We start from the raw sequence: 19,078 nt of genomic DNA on the forward strand, positions 1-19,078 counted from the left end.
ACATTATTCTCAAGAATCTGCTGATACTGAGTGGAATCCATGCGACCCTCAACTTTAACAAGATTCCCGATGCCGGCATTGGCCACACAGCCCCAAAGCATGATGGAACCTCCACCAAATTTTACAGTGGGTAGCAAGTGTTTTTCTTGGAATGCTGTTTCTTTTTGGACGCCATGCATAACGCCTTTTTTTTATAACCAAACAACTCAATTTTTGTTTCCAAAATGAAGCTGCCTTGTCCAAATGTGCTTTTTCATACCTCAGGCAACTCTATTTGTGGCGTACGTGCAGAAACGGCTTCTTTCTCATCACTCTCCCATACAGCTTCTATTTGTGCAAAGTGCGCTGTATAGTTGACCGATGCACAGTGACACCATCTGCAGCAAGATGATGCTGCAGCTCTTTGGAGGTGGTCTGTGGATTGTCCTTGACTGTTCTCACCATTCTTCTTCTCTGCCTTTCTGATATTTTTCTTGGCCTGCCACTTCTGGGCTTAACAAGAACTGTCCCTGTGGTCTTCCATTTCCTTACTATGTTCCTCACAGTGGAAACTGACAGGTTAAATCTCTGAGACAACTTTTTGTATCCTTCCCCTGAACAACTATGTTGAACAATCTTTGTTTTCAGATCATTTGAGAGTTGTTTTGAGTAGCCCATGATGCCACTCTTCAGAGGAGATTCAAATAGGAGATCAACTTGCAATTGGCCACCTTAAATACCTTTTCTTATGATTGGATACATCTGGCTATGAAGTTCAAAGCTCACTGAGGTTACAAAACCAATTTTGTGCTTCAGTAAGTCAGTAAAAAGTAGTTAGGGGAATTCAAATCAATAAAATGATAAGGGTGCCCATACTTTTGCACCGGTCAAATTTTGGTTTAATGCATATTGCACATTTTCTGTTAGTACAATAAACCTCATTTCAATCCTGAAATATTACTCTGTCCATCAGTTATTAGATATATCAAACTGAAATGGCTGTTGCAAACACCAAAATATTTAGAACTAAAAATGATTAAGATTAATAGGGGTGCCCAAACTTTTTCATAGGACTGTATGTGAGGCTCGTTTCACATGTGCGCCCGGTCTCCGTATGGGCATTGCGCTTTTCTCTCTGCATTTTTCAATCTTTTCGGGCGGAAACTGAATGGAATCTACGCGGACCCCATTATAATATTTGGTAAGGTAGCCACTTTTTTATGCAGATTAGGTTTCCATTTGGGGGGTTTCCAAGCGGACCCTCCGAATGGAAACCCATGTGTAGATGTGAACCAGGCCTCAGCAGAGAGGACGGCTACTAATCTGTTTGCATAAGGTTTATAAGCAACTAGCATTACCCGCGACTTCGTCCGCCGCCCCCTCACTCCCTCCGCGACCCACGTCCAGCGCACCTGCGGGCCCACCCTCCTCAACGCACCTGGCCTCTTTCCCCTCGCAGGCGCTCCCGTGCCCATGTCCTTCTCCCGCCGTGGCGCACCTGCCACCGCTAGTCCTGCCAGTGCGCCCCACCGGCCCCCCTCCGCGGCACACGACAACGGCCCCTGCCGGTTCAAGACACACACACACCCCTGCCGGTGCCCCCCTATCACAGTCCCCTGCGGGCCCACCTCTGAACCCTCTTTCCCCCCGCAGGCGCTTCCACGCCCATGTCCTTCCCCAGCTGCGGCGCACCCGCTGCCGCTACTCCTGCCAGCGCGCCCCACTGGCCCCCCTCCGCGGTGCATGATAACAGCCCCCGCCGGTGGCCCCCTACCACAGTCCCCTGTGGGCCCACCCCTGAACCCCACAGTTCTACTGTACAGGACAGAGACTCCATAGATCACTTAGATACAGGGCGTCCGGGTATCCAGACTGAGTTTGGGCTGGGATCTCTGGCCAAGGCAGGACCTACTTTTCCTGTCTATTTTCCATCATGTGCATGGGGCCCTAGGCTTTGGTCACACTGTCGTTTCTTTTGTCGGAAAAAGTTTCCTTATTACAGATGCAAATGGACGGATATGATGGATAGAACTGGAAAGTCTTAAGTTTGTATCTGTTAATAAGGTATTTTTTTTACAGTGCCCTCAAAAAATTTTTTTTAAAGTCTCATATTTGGATTTTGTTGAAAATATTGGATATTTTTTGCAAAAAGTTGCAGAGCTTATCAGCTTTTGTCTCTGTCCTCTGAGTTATCAGCGGCCGGCACTATAGTGTCATGTATTATTATTGCACTTCCTAGATTTGCCTGCACCATTAGCCTATCTGGAATTACTTCTATGACAAAAGGGAGACTTTCTTTATTAGGCAAATTATTAGAAAAGGGAAGTGAATATTACTGTCATTAATTTTACTATTTACATAACTAACCTGCCTCTTCCATGGATGAGCAAAGGTCTAGCGAGCGAGAGGAGCTCGTACATAAAGGGACAGCGACCTAGAGAGAAGTGTTACAAGGAATCAGGAGATTATAATGCCCTGAAGGTTCCTGAAACAAAGGCAGGGGGGAATTTTAGAGATGGGCGAACTGATTCGTTCTCAGCTGGATTTGACCTGAATATTCCAATTTGGAATTTCTCTCCAGATTGGAATTTCTCTCAGACTAATTAAAATGTCAATTACGACATGAATTGCGGTAAATTATTACTTTCTTGGGTCTCTTGGGTCTCTTCGGACCCCAGAGTATAATAGGTGGAGGCCCAGGGGAGGGAAAAAAAATAAACGTTTATACTGTTCAGCTGTCACCAAACAAGAGGAAGATGAGACTCCACGGACTGTTATACCCCAAACCACCCACCCCACCTCCCCATATAGCGGTCACCAACTAAGAGGAAGATGAGACTCCACGGACTGTTATACCCCAAACCACCCACCCCACCTCCCCATATAGCGGTCACCAAACAAGAGGAAGATGAGACTCCACGGACTGTTATACCCCAAACCACCCACCCCACCTCCCCATATAGCGGTCACCAACTAAGAGGAAGATGAGACTCCACGAACTGTTATACCCCAAACCACCCACCCCACCTCCCCATATAGCGGTCACCAACTAAGAGGAAGATGAGACTCCACGGACTGTTATACCCCAAACCACCCACCCCACCTCCCCATATAGCGGTCACCAACTAAGAGGAAGATGAGACTCCACGGACTGTTATACATCAAACCACCCACCCCACCTCCCCATATAGCAGTCACCAACTAAGAAGAAGATGAGACTCCACGGACTGTTATACATCAAACCACCCACCCCACCTCCCCATATAGCGGTCACCAACTAAGAGGAAGATGAGACTCCACGAACTGTTATACCCCAAACCACCCACCCCACTTCCCCATATAGCGGTCACCAACTAAGAGGAAGATGAGACTCCACGGACTGTTATACATCAAACCACCCACCCCACCTCCCCATATAGCGGTCACCAACTAAGAGGAAGATGAGACTCCACGAACTGTTATACCCCAAACCACCCACCCCACTTCCCCATATAGCGGTCACCAACTAAGAGGAAGATGAGACTCCACGGACTGTTATACCCCAAACCACCCACCCCACCCCCCCATACCCACCACTCACCCACCCAAATCCAACTCCCCCCCCCACTTTACTAGCTTTGGCAATGCCAAATATCTATTCGGACGTGCCAATAAAGCTTGTTTGATTTGATACTCACCTTCCCTCAACTCTTTTGGGGTTTGTTGCGGCATCTGGTGTTCTCCTGATAACGTCACCTTTGAGGCCTGTGATTGGGCCACAGTGACCACATAGGCACTCACGTCATGATGCTAGGCTGCTAGCTATGCCCATGTGACCTGAGGCCCAATCACGGGTCTCTGCGGTGACCCCACTGAGATGGCCGGACACCACAAGAGAGCCCGAAAGAGGTGAGGGAAGGTGAGTATAAAGGTTTCTATTTTCTACACCTCCCCTGGGCCTCCACCTATTATACTCTGGGGTCTGAAGAGACCTCAGAGTATGGTCCTTTCACTTCCGAGTTTATCCAAACTTGTTTGACCCAAAACGAATCCGTGACCCAAACCTGAAACGAATCTTGGAAGGTTCACCCTTCTGTAGTTAATTTCCTGCTGATCTGATCCATACACGACTGGAGAGTGACAGGGCTTAGGGCTTAACAAAGGGTTGGGGCTTATTAGTCTTTGCATCCTATTGCAGACAGGGAGAAGGGGAGAAGCTCCTGCTGCAGAGAATTGTCTTCCAGCCATACACAGGACTCTGAGGAGGAGGAGGGATGTGACTGAGCTCCTGGAAGACAAAGAATTATTTGTTTTTATACTTTAGTTGTATTGTGAGACAAAATAGGATCCAAGTAAAGAAGAAGAGTGAAGGGGAGCAGTGATGCCCGATTTCCAAGGCTTACAGACCCATCATAGCAGAAGTGTTGATAAGTCTCCATAGTCCTGTAGGGTCTCTTTAATGAAAACCAGCACCCCCTTTGGGCCACTCTTACCTTCTTAGACCGTCCAGCATGTTTCTCTCAGGTCAATGATAACAACCTACACGTTACATGAAGTTCATGGGTCAGGAGTTCCATCACAACAAGTTACTCCTTCTGAGATTTCCATGCGTGGTTCAGAATGACTTGATAGATGATAATTGGATTAACGCTGAGATGTAACAAGACTGGTTCAGGGCCGTCACTTTTCTGTCTTCTGTAATTAAATGTTTTTTTTGGCAGAGATTGACAACATTGGTCAGAGTCACATTCAGCTGGCTCAGACTCTACGAGAAGAAGCCAAGAGGATGGAGGAGTTCAGGGAGCGGCAGAGAGCGGAGCGTAAGAAGGTAAAACAAAATCACTGTCCAAATCGATTCTCACATATGCTGGTCACTTTTATGTATAGTGTATGGTGATATTAATAGAGGAGTGGTCCCACACAGTCTCATGTACCCCAGTAGTGGCCCCACACAGTCTCATGTACCCCAGTAGTGGCCCCACACAGTCTCATGTACCCTAGTAGTGGTCCCACACAGTCTCATGTACCCCAGTAGTGGTCCCACACAGTCTCATGTACCCCAGTAGTGGTCCCACACAGTCTCATGTAACCCAGTAGTGGCCCCACACAGTCTCATGTACCCCAGTAGTGGCCCCACACAGTCTCATGTACCCTAGTAGTGGTCCCACACAGTCTCATGTACCCCAGTAGTGGTCCCACACAGTCTCATGTACCCCAGTAGTGGTCCCACACAGTCTCATGTACCCCAGTAGTGGTCCCACACAGTCTCATGTACCCCAGTAGTGGCCCCACACAGTCTCATGTACCCCAGTAGTGGCCCCACACAGTCTCATGTACCCTAGTAGTGGTCCCACACAGTCTCATGTACCCCAGTAGTGGTCCCACACAGTCTCATGTACCCTAGTAGTGGTCCCACACAGTCTCATGTACCCTAGTAGTGGTCCCACACAGTCTCATGTACCCCAGTAGTGGTCCCACACAGTCTCATGTACCCCAGTAGTGGTCCCACACAGTCTCATGTACCCCAGTAGTGGTCCCACACAGTCTCATGTAACCCAGTAGTGGCCCCACACAGTCTCATGTACCCCAGTAGTGGCCCCACACAGTCTCATGTACCCTAGTAGTGGTCCCACACAGTCTCATGTACCCCAGTAGTGGTCCCACACAGTCTCATGTACCCCAGTAGTGGTCCCACACAGTCTCATGTACCCCAGTAGTGGTCCCACACAGTCTCATGTACCCCAGTAGTGGCCCCACACAGTCTCATGTACCCCAGTAGTGGCCCCACACAGTCTCATGTACCCCAGTAGTGGCCCCACACAGTCTCATGTACCCTAGTAGTGGTCCCACACAGTCTCATGTACCCCAGCAGTGGCCCCACACAGTCTCATGTACCCCAGTAGTGACTCCACATAGTCTCATGTACCCCAGTAGTGACTCCACATAGTCTCATGTACCCTAGTAGTGGTCCCACACAGTCTCATGTACCCCAGTAGTGGTCCCACACAGTCTCATGTACCCCAGTAGTGGTCCCACACAGTCTCATGTACCCCAGTAGTGGTCCCTCACAGTCTCATGTACCCCAGTAGTGGCTCCAAACAGTCTCATGTACCCCAGTAGTGGTCCCACACAGTCTCATGTACCCCAGTAGTGGCTCCACACAGTCTCATGTACCCCAGTAGTGGTCCCACACAGTCTCATGTACCCCAGTAGTGGCCCCACACAGTTTAATGTCTCTTGGCTGTGGACCTGCACAGTTTAATGTCTCTTGGCTGTGGACCTGCACAGTTTAATGTCCCGCCAGCAGTGGCCCCATATAGTTTTGTGACCCCCAGTACCTCACTGCTCCTGGGCATGCTCTCTTCCCCTGCTGCGGGGCAGATACTTTACAGGAGTGCATCTGAAGGAAGGGATGAGAGCGGGAAATGCTAGGGAAAAGAGAGGTAAGTATCTACACTGAAGCTGCGAAAGGAAAGGTGACAGGAGGAGGTATCAGCAAAAGTGTATGGAAGCGGTGTTAGAACTGTGACGTCAAGCAGCTCATATGCTGGAGGAGAAACATGGGTGAAATTTAAAAAAAAAAAAAAAAAAAGGGAGATATAATGGATTGGCTCCATAGTATTATGTGGCAGTGGTAGTTCAGTGGGTAAATTTCCATGACAAATTCACTTTAATGTTGCATGCAGACTTCAAAGTCGGAAAGTTTTAGAACCAGGTCAGGGGTGCTATTGGCCCCCGGTTCTGTCAAACCAGTCTCATGTGGCCCATGAGCACCAGGTTTCGAACCCCTGGGGTACAGTTTAGTAGAGTTGTATTAATGTCATATCCAGTGGTTGGGTTATGTTGGGGGCTGTATTGTTCTATGTATAGGGTATAATAAAACTGTAGTATCTGATCCAGTGATCGGGTTGTGTTGGCAGATAAGCAGGGGTGTAACTTGAGGGGGTGCAGAGGGTGCAGTCGCATCGGGGCCCATAAGCCCTGGCATCAGTATTGAGATTGCAGCTTCCAACTGGCCCATAGGCCAAGGAGCCCCACAGATTTCCCTAACCACACTGAGGTGGATTAAACTCCTTATCCCCGTAACCATCATAATCAAGAATTCACAGTAGGGATTAGGTAGGGGGCCCCGTACAAGAGATTGCAGCGGGGCCCACAAGACTTTAGTTACGCCACTGCAGATAAGATATCATTTAGTCTTATGGATTGTATATTAGAAATGTCCCTGAGTAAGGATTGAGGTGACTGATGTACTGAACCCCTTAAAGCTGCTGGGGTATTAGAAAGAGACAACATGGTGGTCTATGGCGTATAGGGACGCCGCTTGGTTTCCTCTTTTACCCTACAATATCTTAGTGTGACCAATTCACAATCTCAGCTCTCAGAAAGTCAGATGACAATGGGGAACTATACAGTTCTGCTACTCATATCAAGATACAGATAAGAAGCATGTGAACAATTTGTCACAAGAAAAAAACTTCCTCAAGTTCATGTAATACTGCTGAGGAACGATCTGATGTGTCATAGAGAAACCTCATCGGTGGCCCATGGGAATTCCTATAAGAGAAATTTGCTTTACAAGAAGTAGGACTAGTGGCCACACGGTGGCTCAGTGGTTGGCACTGCAGCCTTGCAGCGCTGGAGTCCTGGGTTCGAATCCCGCCAAGGGCAAAAAAACATCTGCAAGGAGTTTGTATGTTCTCCCCGTGTTTGTGTGGATTTCCATCCCATACTCCAAAGACATACTGATAAGGAAAAATGGACATTGTGAGCCCTATGTGGGGCTCACAATCTACATAAAAAAAAAAGTGGACCTAGTGACAAGGACAAACAAGATCATAGATGGTAATGGATCTCATATTGTGTGACCAAAGATCACTGGTTGGCCCTGAAACTCCTTCAGGAGTCCACATCAAGGGTCGAATTGCGACTCTATTCACTAACGTTAGTGAAGTAGTCACAGGGCAACCCAGTAATCTTTGGTCATGTGACATGAAGTCGCAGAGTAGTTGTAGCCTTGGGGGTCAGTTTACAGTAGCTCCGTCGTGGCGCTCAGTACTACAGACGGCCCTTTCCATATGTCCCATTTGGGCACGTTGATGTGATAGATACCACAATCGTGAAACCAATGAACTGAAACCTAACAAAGCAATTACATAGGCTTATAAGAGAGGGTGGGGTGTGTATTCTGATCAGGAAGTGGGGTTGTCTGGGATTTTGGATTTTGAGCTCCACTTCCTCTTCAGGCCAGTGACGTCATATCCATTGGTTGCACGGCCATGCTGCAGCTCAGTCTCATTCAGGTGAATGGGGAAGAGCTGCATTAGCAAGCGCAGCCACTATACAGTTGTACTGCAGTGTACCCGGCAAGTCATGAAGAGGCTGCAGCAATCGTATCATAGTCCTGGAGTGTCCCTTTAAAAACGTCCATCACTTTTCAGACTGTTTTAGGGCTGGTTGAGCTTGGATAATCCCTCTGCAGGGGCACCATCGGTTTTCCTTAGAGAATTGTATTTCAGAGATGAGTTGGGCCTTCCATAGGGACAGCCAATATTGTAGCAGCTCTCCAGTTTGGTCAGTAGATTGTGGCCCTAAGCGTGCCCCAATGGGTTACATACATGGCCTGGCTTTTAGACTTTTTGATCAGTGATTCTGCACACTCTAGTTCTTCGCCTTATCGGAATCTATTCCTGTTCTTGAGGATCTCCTATATCTCATTGAAGTGATTAAATGGGAGAGGCCACAGCAGGGGTAGATGCACCATTTAGGCAACCTCTGCAGGGATTCTCATTGCCACTTTAGGCCGGGTGCAGACGGGGTTTTTGGTCAGGATTTTGACGCGGAGGCCGCCTCAAAAAACGGCTAGCCGCGCCTGGATGCCAGTGAAGTGAACGGAGCCTTAGGCCGGGTTCACACGATGTCTTTTGGCACGTAATGTGCCACGTAGACGCTGCAGGAGCTTTTGCGGGCCGTATACGCTCCCATTGTTTTCAAAGGGAGCTGGTACCGTATACGCGGTGCTATTTTGCGGCCGTGATTTTGCGGCGGCCACAAAATAGCGCCACGTATACAGTACCGGCTCCCATGGAAAACAATGGGAGCGTATACGGCCCGCAAAAGCTCACGCGGCGTCTACGTGGCCCATTACGTGCCAAAAGACATCGTGTGAACCCGGCCTTACAGTGTTGTACGAGAGAAGGACTCTCTATAATAAGGAAACCTATTGAATCCTTATGTTAGATATTATAGACCAACTCCACTATACATGTGATCATTGCTGCGGTTATTTTTATACTGTGTGATATCCTATTATGGTCTTTGTTTGCTCTTGTGCTGTTTTTAACTTTTGTATTCATGGCGGTTTGTACTTAACACATTTGGCACTAGAGGTGTGAAAGGAGGTGAGATCTCATTATAAGGCCTTGTCAGACCTGAAGTTCTATGTCTATATGTATGGAAAGACGTAGTCTAAACCACATCAGTCTGATGGGGTTTCTCTTTGACTGATGGCCATCTAAGGGTCCGTTCACATAGGCACAGAGGGGGCAGATTATGGCGCGGAATCCACGTCATAATCTGCCCCCTCACAATGGTGGCCTATGGAGACCGCTAGCGTTCTTTTTTCCTCTAGTGGCATGTTCTTCAGGCGGAATCAACGAGCCGTGGCGTCCGCCTCATGGCAGCAACCTCCGGAGTCGGCCCATTCATTTGAGCCTGCTCCGGAGGGAGAAGCCGTGACTGTCGGAAGCCGCGACAGTCGTGGCAGGCGGATTTTGGCCCGAGAGTGACGTGGCTCCCCATGTCACTCTCGGTGCCAAAATCCGCCCTTGTGAATGGGGCCTTAATGAGTGAGACAGCCTTTTTTGCACATCGGAGGGCATTACATTGAATTGCCACAAATTCTCTCTAAGACGAGTGTACACAGCGGAAAATGAAGAGGAATCTTAGGTGGCTCCCTAAGATGTATCCGTCATTGATTAGGCCCAAATGAACATATCTAGTCAATGGAGACTCTCAAGCCGCAGAATCCGCAGCTAAAATCAAGTAGGACGCTTATTTTTTCAGTGTCCTGCTGTGTTCTTTGCTACTGATAGTGTAATGATAGTAAATTACTTACCCACAGCTTTATTGTGAGGTTATGTGCTCCTCTCCCAAGCACTGGTCTCCTCATGTACAAGGTTTCCCGTATAAACAGGAGGTCAGACCTACAATCCAGGTCTATGGGAGTCAGATTGAGGCTCTGATAGACTTGTCGTCTTTGGTCTCCTGTTCGTACAGGAGACACTATGTGCAAGAAAACAGCAGAGACGAGGTTAGTGCTCCAGAGGGAAGCACATAACTTCACCATACAGCTGTCAGTGTTATTCACTAAAATTACACTATGCACTGGCTTATTTTCCAATGGCTGACGGGGATGATGGGTATGTATTTGTATTTCTTTTTTTTTTCTTACTGGAGTTCTTCTTTAATAAAGGAAGCAAGAAGTAGAGCTGTTTCTGTGTAAAGCATAAGGACATCAAACAAATACATAGGCAAATATTAGGTCTATGATAAGCAAAGTAAGTAAGACAAATAATAATGATGAAATTAACCTCTTATTATAAGACATAGCTACATGTGTAATCCATCAATTATTCTTTGCAGATAGAAGCCTCCATGGACAGCATTCATAAGCAGCGCCTGCTTCAATATAAGAGGACTGTGGATGTAAGTATAGAACTTTATTCATGATACCTCGGTCATATGGTGGTCTCAGACCACCGCCATTGAACTGATCATTGCAACGGGTGTCCTGAGTCCCACTCTCATAAGACTTTGAATGGAGGGGTCAAACGCGTTCATTACTGCTTCACTAAATGTATAGGGGACTACAAATATAGCAGAGTACAGAAATCCCACCTCCTATACCCCATATAGCTATGCCGGAGACCGGAGTGCAGTAAATATTATTATTATTATTCTGTGGGGCCGCACTGTGGAGGCTACAATGAGAGGGACATTATACTGTGGAGACTACAATGAGGGGGCATTATACTGTGGAGGCAACAATGAGGGGGCATTATACTGTGGAGACTACAATGAGGGGGCATTATACTGTGGAGGCAACAATGAGGGGACATTATACTGTGGAGACTACAATGAGGGGGCATTATACTTTGGAGGCCACGATGAGGAGGGCATTATACTGTGGAGGAAACAATGTAGGGGGGCATTATACTGTGGAGGCCACAATGGGGGGGGGGCATTATACAATGGTGTCGAAGATGCGTGGGGAATTATATTATGAGGACCATAATGAGAGGGACATTATACTGTGAAGGCTACAATGAGGGGGCATTATACTGTGGAGACTACAATGAGGGGGCATTATACTGTGGAGGCAACAATGAAGGGGATCATTATACTTTGGAGGCCACAATGAGGAGGGCATTATACTGTGGAGGCAACAATAAAGGGGGGCATTATACTGTGGAGGCCACAATGGGGGGGGGGGGCATTATACAATGAGGTCCAAGATGCGGGGTCATTATTTTATGAGGACCATAATGAGAGGGACATTATATTGTGAAGGCTACAATGAGGAGGGCATTATACTGTGGAGGCCACAATGAGGGGGGCATTATACTGTAGAGGCCACAATGAGAGGGACATTATATTGTGAAGGCTACATTGAGGGGTATTTTACTGTGGAGGCCACAATGAGGGGGGCATTATACAATGAGCTCCATGATGAGTGAGGTATTATATTATGGTGACCATAATGAGGGGGGCATTATAATATGGGGACCACCATGAAGGGTGTATTATACTGTCTTGGGGCCTCTAGGACTTGATACTTTGTGGTTGCATGGTTAAGAATGGGTGGGACCAAAGGAGGCATGGGCAGGGTTGATGGCATGGCTTACGATGTCTGTATTCACCACGGTACACTGCTCATGCCACAGACTTGTCCCTCGTTCAGTCCTTTGAAAGTTGTGAGTTTAAAAAAAAAAGAAAAAAAAACACCCATGGGTGCTATTATTTTAAGGCACAGTTATCTGAGACCTATTGTAGCAGTTCTGTTCATTATTTGTCTGCCCTCTACCGATGTTTATCTGCCCTTGACCATGTTAGTGCCCCCGCCCCCAATGCCTGATTGAGAAACAGCAGAAAGTCCACACAGTATGGAATGGGTAACATATAGGAGCTCCCTTTGCATAGTAATCCTTTAGTATGTTGTATTTACTGTGGCAACATACCAATAATAACATGAAGACGTTCTGGGCACACATCCTACTGTCTAGCAATCTACAGTAGTCACGCACACTTCCATCAATGGTGGCTCATTGACGACGACAAAGAGTGGACATGACGCAGACGCCCCATAAGTACTGGGTGTGTACCTGTTCTTGTAGGCCAAAAACTGCACTAAAACTGTCACACTGGTGCACACTAGATATGCAGACATTTTACCTTATACCACTGCTTGGCTTTCTTTAGTCCAGTATTTTGCACCAAAGTTCCACCCGTCTGTGTTATATTCCAGGCTGGATGGAAATTGAGAAGCCCTGGATGGCCCCGGCCCATCCCTACTCCCCCCTGGGGTTCACCACTTCCCAAGTCCTGGAAATTTTTCTCAAGCGTCCCAAAGGCCACACTTGGAATATTTGGCAGACATGCGAGTGTTCAGATCACTCCTCGATGACCTCTTTTCGAAAGCGACCTCCCCAGTTTTCTATAATAAGCAATGAACCTCCCCTTTAAGTTATATTATGCTATGTACAGTAGTTAAGACCCGTCTTAGGCTATGTTCACTTGGCAGAATCTGGCGCAGAAAAAATAGAGCAGGACGCTAAAAAAATAAGTTTCCTGCTTGATCCTGATGCAGATTTCACAACTGATCCGCCAGAGAACCTGCAGTACCTTTTCAGTTTGCCACATCTAAACTGTCCTTTAGGGTAAATTTACACTGGCGCGATAAGTCTGTTGTTTAAAGGGGTATTCCTATGACGCTTGTTCACTAACCTGCAGGCTGTTGTGCTCTCTTCACTTCCTGCTTTTCTTGGCACATTGGTGGGCGGGGTTTCACTTGCATGGGATTGGTTGTAAATGAATTACCACAGTGTGAAGCTGATGTAGCAGAGCTGGATTTGAGTCAGTTTGCATTACATACAGAGGTAACGGACTCCCTATCTCAGCCCTTATCAGCCAAATCCAATTAAACCGACTGATAAGAGCTCAGAAATCCCGGAGCTCTCACCTCCCCTATCTGAGAAGCTCCGCTACTTATTGGACACAAACAGCTCAGAGCTGCTCCCAGCCCCTCCCTCCCCCCTGAGAGAAGGCAGCTACATCACATGACAAATGATCAGATAATCCCAAGGGCCATAGAAACAGAGTGTAAACAATGAAGTGAATAAATTAAAGGGGTATTCCCACGTCGCATACTCACCAGTCTTTACGGCTGTACAATCTTCTTTCTTCCTGGTTTCTTGCGTCATTTGGTGGGAGGGGTTTCATATGCAACCTGCCGTTTAGCTCTGCCCCAAATTAGCGTGTAGCTCCGCCCACCGCATAGCGTGATCCTATGGGGCAGCTGAAGGGCCTGTGATGTCATCAAAGGTCCTCAAACAACACTATATGCACAATATTGGACTATGAAGTACAGGCAGGAGCAACTCCATTCTGTGTTACATACAGAGACTGCCATAATGAACACAATTGAATTAGCTAGCCTGATAACTGGGGGAACAGAAGACGAGTTCAGAAATGAAAGCAGCTCCTCTCCCCTATCTGATAGCAGGAAGCTAGGTCACGTGGTGCAGACACAGGAATAGCTAGAAACACAGGCTCGCTCCCTGCACTTAGCCCCTCCTCCCTCCCCCCTGAGAGCAGCAGATACATCACTTGACTTTTGAGCAGATAAGTCAAGGGCTGTGTCAACAAAGAATTGAATAAAGTAAGATAGTGGACAAACAAAGCAGTTTTGCTGAAGCAGTGTATTTAGGAAAAGTCTTACATCCACATTAACAAGCAGTATAGGCAGGATCCTTGTGATGGGACAACCCCTTTAATCCATCATAAAATCAGAGCAATGGGCTGAATAGCCGACAGGATGTTGCAGATGGAGTACGCTCCTTCTGCATTGGTCATTCTCTCAGCTTTTCAGCCTGTTGCTCAGCTCTTATGACGGATGAGAACAACAGACTTACAAGATAACAGCGTGATTGTCTTCTTAGTTTATTAGCAGTCTATAGCTCTATATTTTAATGCAACTGTTGTCTGTCATGTTAATGTTTGTATGGATAATACTACCTTTTTTTCTTTGCACCAGTTTCTATCAGTAGCAACCCACCCCTCCCCCATTTATGTCAGTACTGTAAACTGATCTCACACTCTCTGTTCACCCCATCAGAGTAAGAAGACCTATGAGCAGAGGTGTCGGGAGAAGGACGACGCTGAGCTGAACGTCTCTCGCTGCAACAAAAACAACATGAACCAAAAGCAACAGGACAAGGTAATGGTGGCACAGATACTGTAGCTGTAAGTCGTGTGCACATGCCAGGGTCATAGTCCTACTAATATTATGAATGTTTGTGGGTTTGTATGTTTGTATGTTTGTTCCCGAATCACGCCGAAGTGCCCCAATGGATTACAGTGAAATTTGCCACATACCTCCAATGGCACCTGGAAAGAAGGATAGGCGCATTAACATCACCGTCAGATGCCAGGTTTTCCAACCAAGAGCCCCGAAAGCTTGGCCGGCGGAGGCTGAAGGACCTGCGATGACGTCATCGCAGCCATGCGCGCTGTTATCCCATTGGACCATGCGACGGAGGGGGCGGTGCTGTGGGGTCGCAGACTGGCCACCGACCCTACACGTCAATCTGGGATTGGTGTGGCCGATACAGGGAGCGGAGCCATAGCTGCTCACCCGGGGCGCCGTGCGACACGAGCAACATGGCGTCACATATGCGGGCTCCCAAACATGCCGGCTTCGGAGGAGGCCGGTGACCGGCGGTAACTGCCACATACCTCCTCAAGGCACCGTCTGAGCAGCACAGTCAGCAAGCTGGGGTTGTGTCAGGGGAAGTGGGGGGTGAAGCGGGGGTTGCGGCAGTGGGGGGGGGGGGGAGAGGAGGGGGAGACCGGGGTCGCCGAAGGGCCCGGGGTCGCGGTGAAGGGGGGGGTAGCCAGGGGCACGATGGTGGTGGTGGGGGGGTAGCCGGGGGAGTGGGGTTTGGGGGGGCACCAGGGGCGCGGCTGGGAGGCATGGGGAGGGGCAGGCCGCAGTTGCGGTACGAGTCGGGGGGGGGGGAGACTGGGGTGGCGGGGTGAGGAGCATGGGGTCGCGGGTACAGGTGGGGCAGGGGAAGTGGGAGGGGAGGCCGGGGGGAAGGGGGGAGCCAGGGTTTCGCGGCAGGGGGAGAAAAGGGAGACTGGGGTGGCGGAGGTGAGGAGCTTGGGGTCGCAGGTACAAGCGGGGCAGGGGAAGTGGGAGGGGAGGCCGGGGTGTCAGGGGGGGAAGGGGGGAGCCAGGGTTTTGCGGCAGGGGGAGAAAAAAGAGACCGGGATAGCGGCAGCCACAAGGCAATAGGGGAGGGGCCAGAGCCACGCTGCAGATGGGTCGCGCAAAGAGGGAGGGGGTCGCGGACGAAGTCGCGGGTATTGCTAGTATATAATAACATCCAGTTTTCCGGAGGTAGAGACATGCAGAAGATTGTTGCAGAAATTTGTGTGGCTGTAAATCTGTTGGGGTTGTTTCTGCAGCATGTGAATAGACGTCCATGAATTAGACAGTCACATGAAATATCTGCAACAAACCTGCCATGACTATAAGGCTCCATCCACAGTAAACAGATAAAATACGGACCCATTTATTTATAAAGCCCCATACACACAGCGGCAACTTTAGTGAGTCACCAAAATATGGAGCAGGTCCTATACTTGTCCTTATTGGCTGCTCTGCCCATTCATTTCAATGTATGGGTCAGTGAAAACCATAGATGACATGGATGCACTACATGGTTGTGTGCATGAGGCCTAAGTCTGGCCCATATAGCGCTAATGAATATGGTCAGCATAAAAAGGGTTAATTGCTATTATTGATCTGTCCTTAGGAGAGGTCAACAATGGAAATATATAGGAAGTTTTTATAGTTCCCCTTTCTGCACAATCCACTCCTGGCTTTGGCTCAAAAAAACGCATAAAAAAAAGTATTTTAGGGCCGGGACTCTTCTTACTTCCTTTTATGATAAACGTATTTCTTCTTATCCAAAACAGATTTATGCAAAACTGGCGCATTCAAAGGTGACGGCGGAAGATGCCGGTAGGTCGTTGTTTAGTTATTCTATTTAGGGTCTGCACCCATGTTCCGCTGTGTTCACATCTGTGCCACAGTGTCCGTTGTTCTGGTCTGTCGGAGGACCAGAACAATGGACACACGGACCAATAAAACAGCAGACAACAAGTGTGCCCGATGGACGCCTTTGACTATAAAGGGTTCCGTCAGGAGTCTGTTCTGGTAAACTGAAGCCGCCGGACTAAGGGAGGGACTCGCAGCACTTTTTTTCAGTGGTCACTGCAACGGAGACTTTGACGCAGATGTGAAATCAGCTAAGGCCAGACTTGTAACATGGTGGGGCTGTAGTGTCACACCTCACACCACCTCCTGTGCCCCCTATAATCATGTCCTTAGATTACTGGAGAAAGGAGAGGCTTCTTGGTGAAAGATTTGTTCCCATGTTCACCTCTGCTCTGGGCTCCCCCCGTAAAAAAAAAAGTGGTGGGACCTTTGCTATTCTGCATTGACTTATGAAGCTCAGGGCCCAGGTCTTGACATGTAGACCTTCTGACCCTTTAGGTAATCATGGGATTGATGATAAAGTTGCCGTCTTATTCTTTTTTTCCAGATAAAACCTACCAGCAAAATGTCAGCCTGCTGGATAAAGTGCGAGAAGAATGGCAGAAGGAGCATATTATGGCCTGTGTGGTAAGATGGCACCACTGGTAATTCTGATACACCAGGTTTAAGGACATGTTCACATTTATAGGCTGCAGGAAAAAAAAATCAAGACATCACCATATACATTAAATGGCTGCTGATATTTGGATCGCATTTATCTAATGTATAGGATGAATGGATGGATAGATGGATGTATAGGATGGATGGATGTATAAGATGATGGATGAATGGATTGGATGAATGGATGGATGCATAGGATGGATGGATGGATAGGATGATTGTATAGGATGGATGGATAGGATGGATGGATGGATGGATGGATGAATGTATAGGATGATGGATGGATGTATAGGATGGATGTATAGGATGGATGGATGTATAGGATGGATGGATGTATAGGATGGATGGATGGATGTGTAAGATGGATGTATAGGATGGATGGATGGATTATAGGATGGATGGATGTATAAGATGATGGATGGATGGATTGGATGAATGGATGGATGCATAGGATGGATGGATGGGATGATTGTATAGGATGGATGGATGGATGGATGGATGAATGTATAGGATGATTGTATAGGATGGATGTATAGGATGGATGGATGGATGGATGGATGAATGTATAGGATGATGGATGGATGTATAGGATGGATGTATAGGATGGATGGATGGATGTGTAAGATGGATGTATAGGATGGATGGATGGATTATAGGATGGATGGATGTATAAGATGATGGATGGATGGATTGGATGAATGGATGGATGCATAGGATGGATGGATGGATAGGATGATTGTATAGGATGGATGGATGGATGGATGAATGTATAGGATGATGGATGGATGGATAGGATGGATGGATGTATAGGATGGATGGATAGATGGATAGGATGGATGTATAGGGTGGATGGATGTATAGGATGGATGGATGGATGGATGTGTAAGATGGATGTATAGGATGGATGGATGTATAGGATGGATGGATGTGTAAGATGGATGTATAGGATGGATGGATTATAGGATGGATGGATTGGATGAATGGATAGGATGGATGTATAGGATAGATGGATGGGATGGATGTATAGGATGGATGTATAGGATGGATGGATGGATGAATGTATAGGATGATGGATGGATGTATAGGATGGATGTATAGGATGGATGGATGGATGTGTAAGATGGATGTATAGGATGGATGGATTATAGGATGGATGGATTGGATGAATGGATAGGATGGATGTATAGGATGGATGGATGGATGAATGTATAGGATGATGGATGGATGTATAGGATGGATGGATGGATGGATGGATGAATGTATAGGATGATGGATGGATGTATAGGATGGATGTATAGGATGGATGGATAGGATGGATGGATAGGATGGATGTATAGGATGGATGGATGGATGAATGTATAGGATGATGGATGGATGTATAGGATGGATGTATAGGATGGATGGATGTATAGGATGGATGGATACATGGATAGGATGGATGTAGATGATGGATGGATGGATTGGATGAATGGATGGATGCATAGGATGGATGGATGGATAGGATGATTGTATAGGATGGATGGATGGATGAATGTATAGGATGATGGATGGATGGATGTATAGGATGGATGGATAGATGGATAGGATGGATGTATAGGGTGGATGGATGTATAGGATGGATGGATGGATGTGTAAGATGGATGTATAGGATGGATGGATGTATAGGATGGATGGATGGATGTGTAAGATGGATGTATAGGATGGATGGATTATAGGATGGATGGATTGGATGGATGTATAGGATGGATGTATAGGATGGATGGATGGATGAATGTATAGGATGATGGATGGATGTATAGGATGGATGTATAGGATGGATGAATGGATGTGTAAGATGGATGTATAGGATGGATGGATTGGATGAATGGATAGGATGGATGTATAGGATGGATGGATGGATGAATGTATAGGATGATGGATGGATGTATAGGATGGATGGATGGATGGATGGATGAATGTATAGGATGATGGATGGATGTATAGGATGGATGTATAGGATGGATGGATAGGATGGATGTATAGGATGGATGGATGGATGGATGAATGTATAGGATGATGGATGGATGTATAAGATGGATGTATAGGATGGATGGATGTATAGGATGGATGGATAGA

The 19,078-nt window shown here is 47.3% G+C and overlaps 1 protein-coding gene across 1 annotated transcript in view; it reads left to right on the forward strand.

Annotated features, from left to right (window-relative positions):
- The window catches only part of PSTPIP2 (proline-serine-threonine phosphatase interacting protein 2), a 44,573-nt gene that overhangs the window by 17,363 nt on the left and 8,132 nt on the right, over positions 1 to 19,078 (forward strand). The window contains exons 5-9 of the mRNA XM_075268728.1: positions 4,680 to 4,786; positions 10,603 to 10,665; positions 14,354 to 14,455; positions 16,222 to 16,267; positions 16,851 to 16,930. Coding sequence (XP_075124829.1) covers positions 4,680 to 4,786; positions 10,603 to 10,665; positions 14,354 to 14,455; positions 16,222 to 16,267; positions 16,851 to 16,930 — 398 coding nt within the window. The remainder of the gene's footprint in view (positions 1 to 4,679; positions 4,787 to 10,602; positions 10,666 to 14,353; positions 14,456 to 16,221; positions 16,268 to 16,850; positions 16,931 to 19,078) is intronic.

The sequence above is a fragment of the Leptodactylus fuscus genome, chromosome 1 (assembly GCF_031893055.1).
Source record: "Leptodactylus fuscus isolate aLepFus1 chromosome 1, aLepFus1.hap2, whole genome shotgun sequence".
NCBI lineage: Eukaryota > Metazoa > Chordata > Amphibia > Anura > Leptodactylidae > Leptodactylus > Leptodactylus fuscus.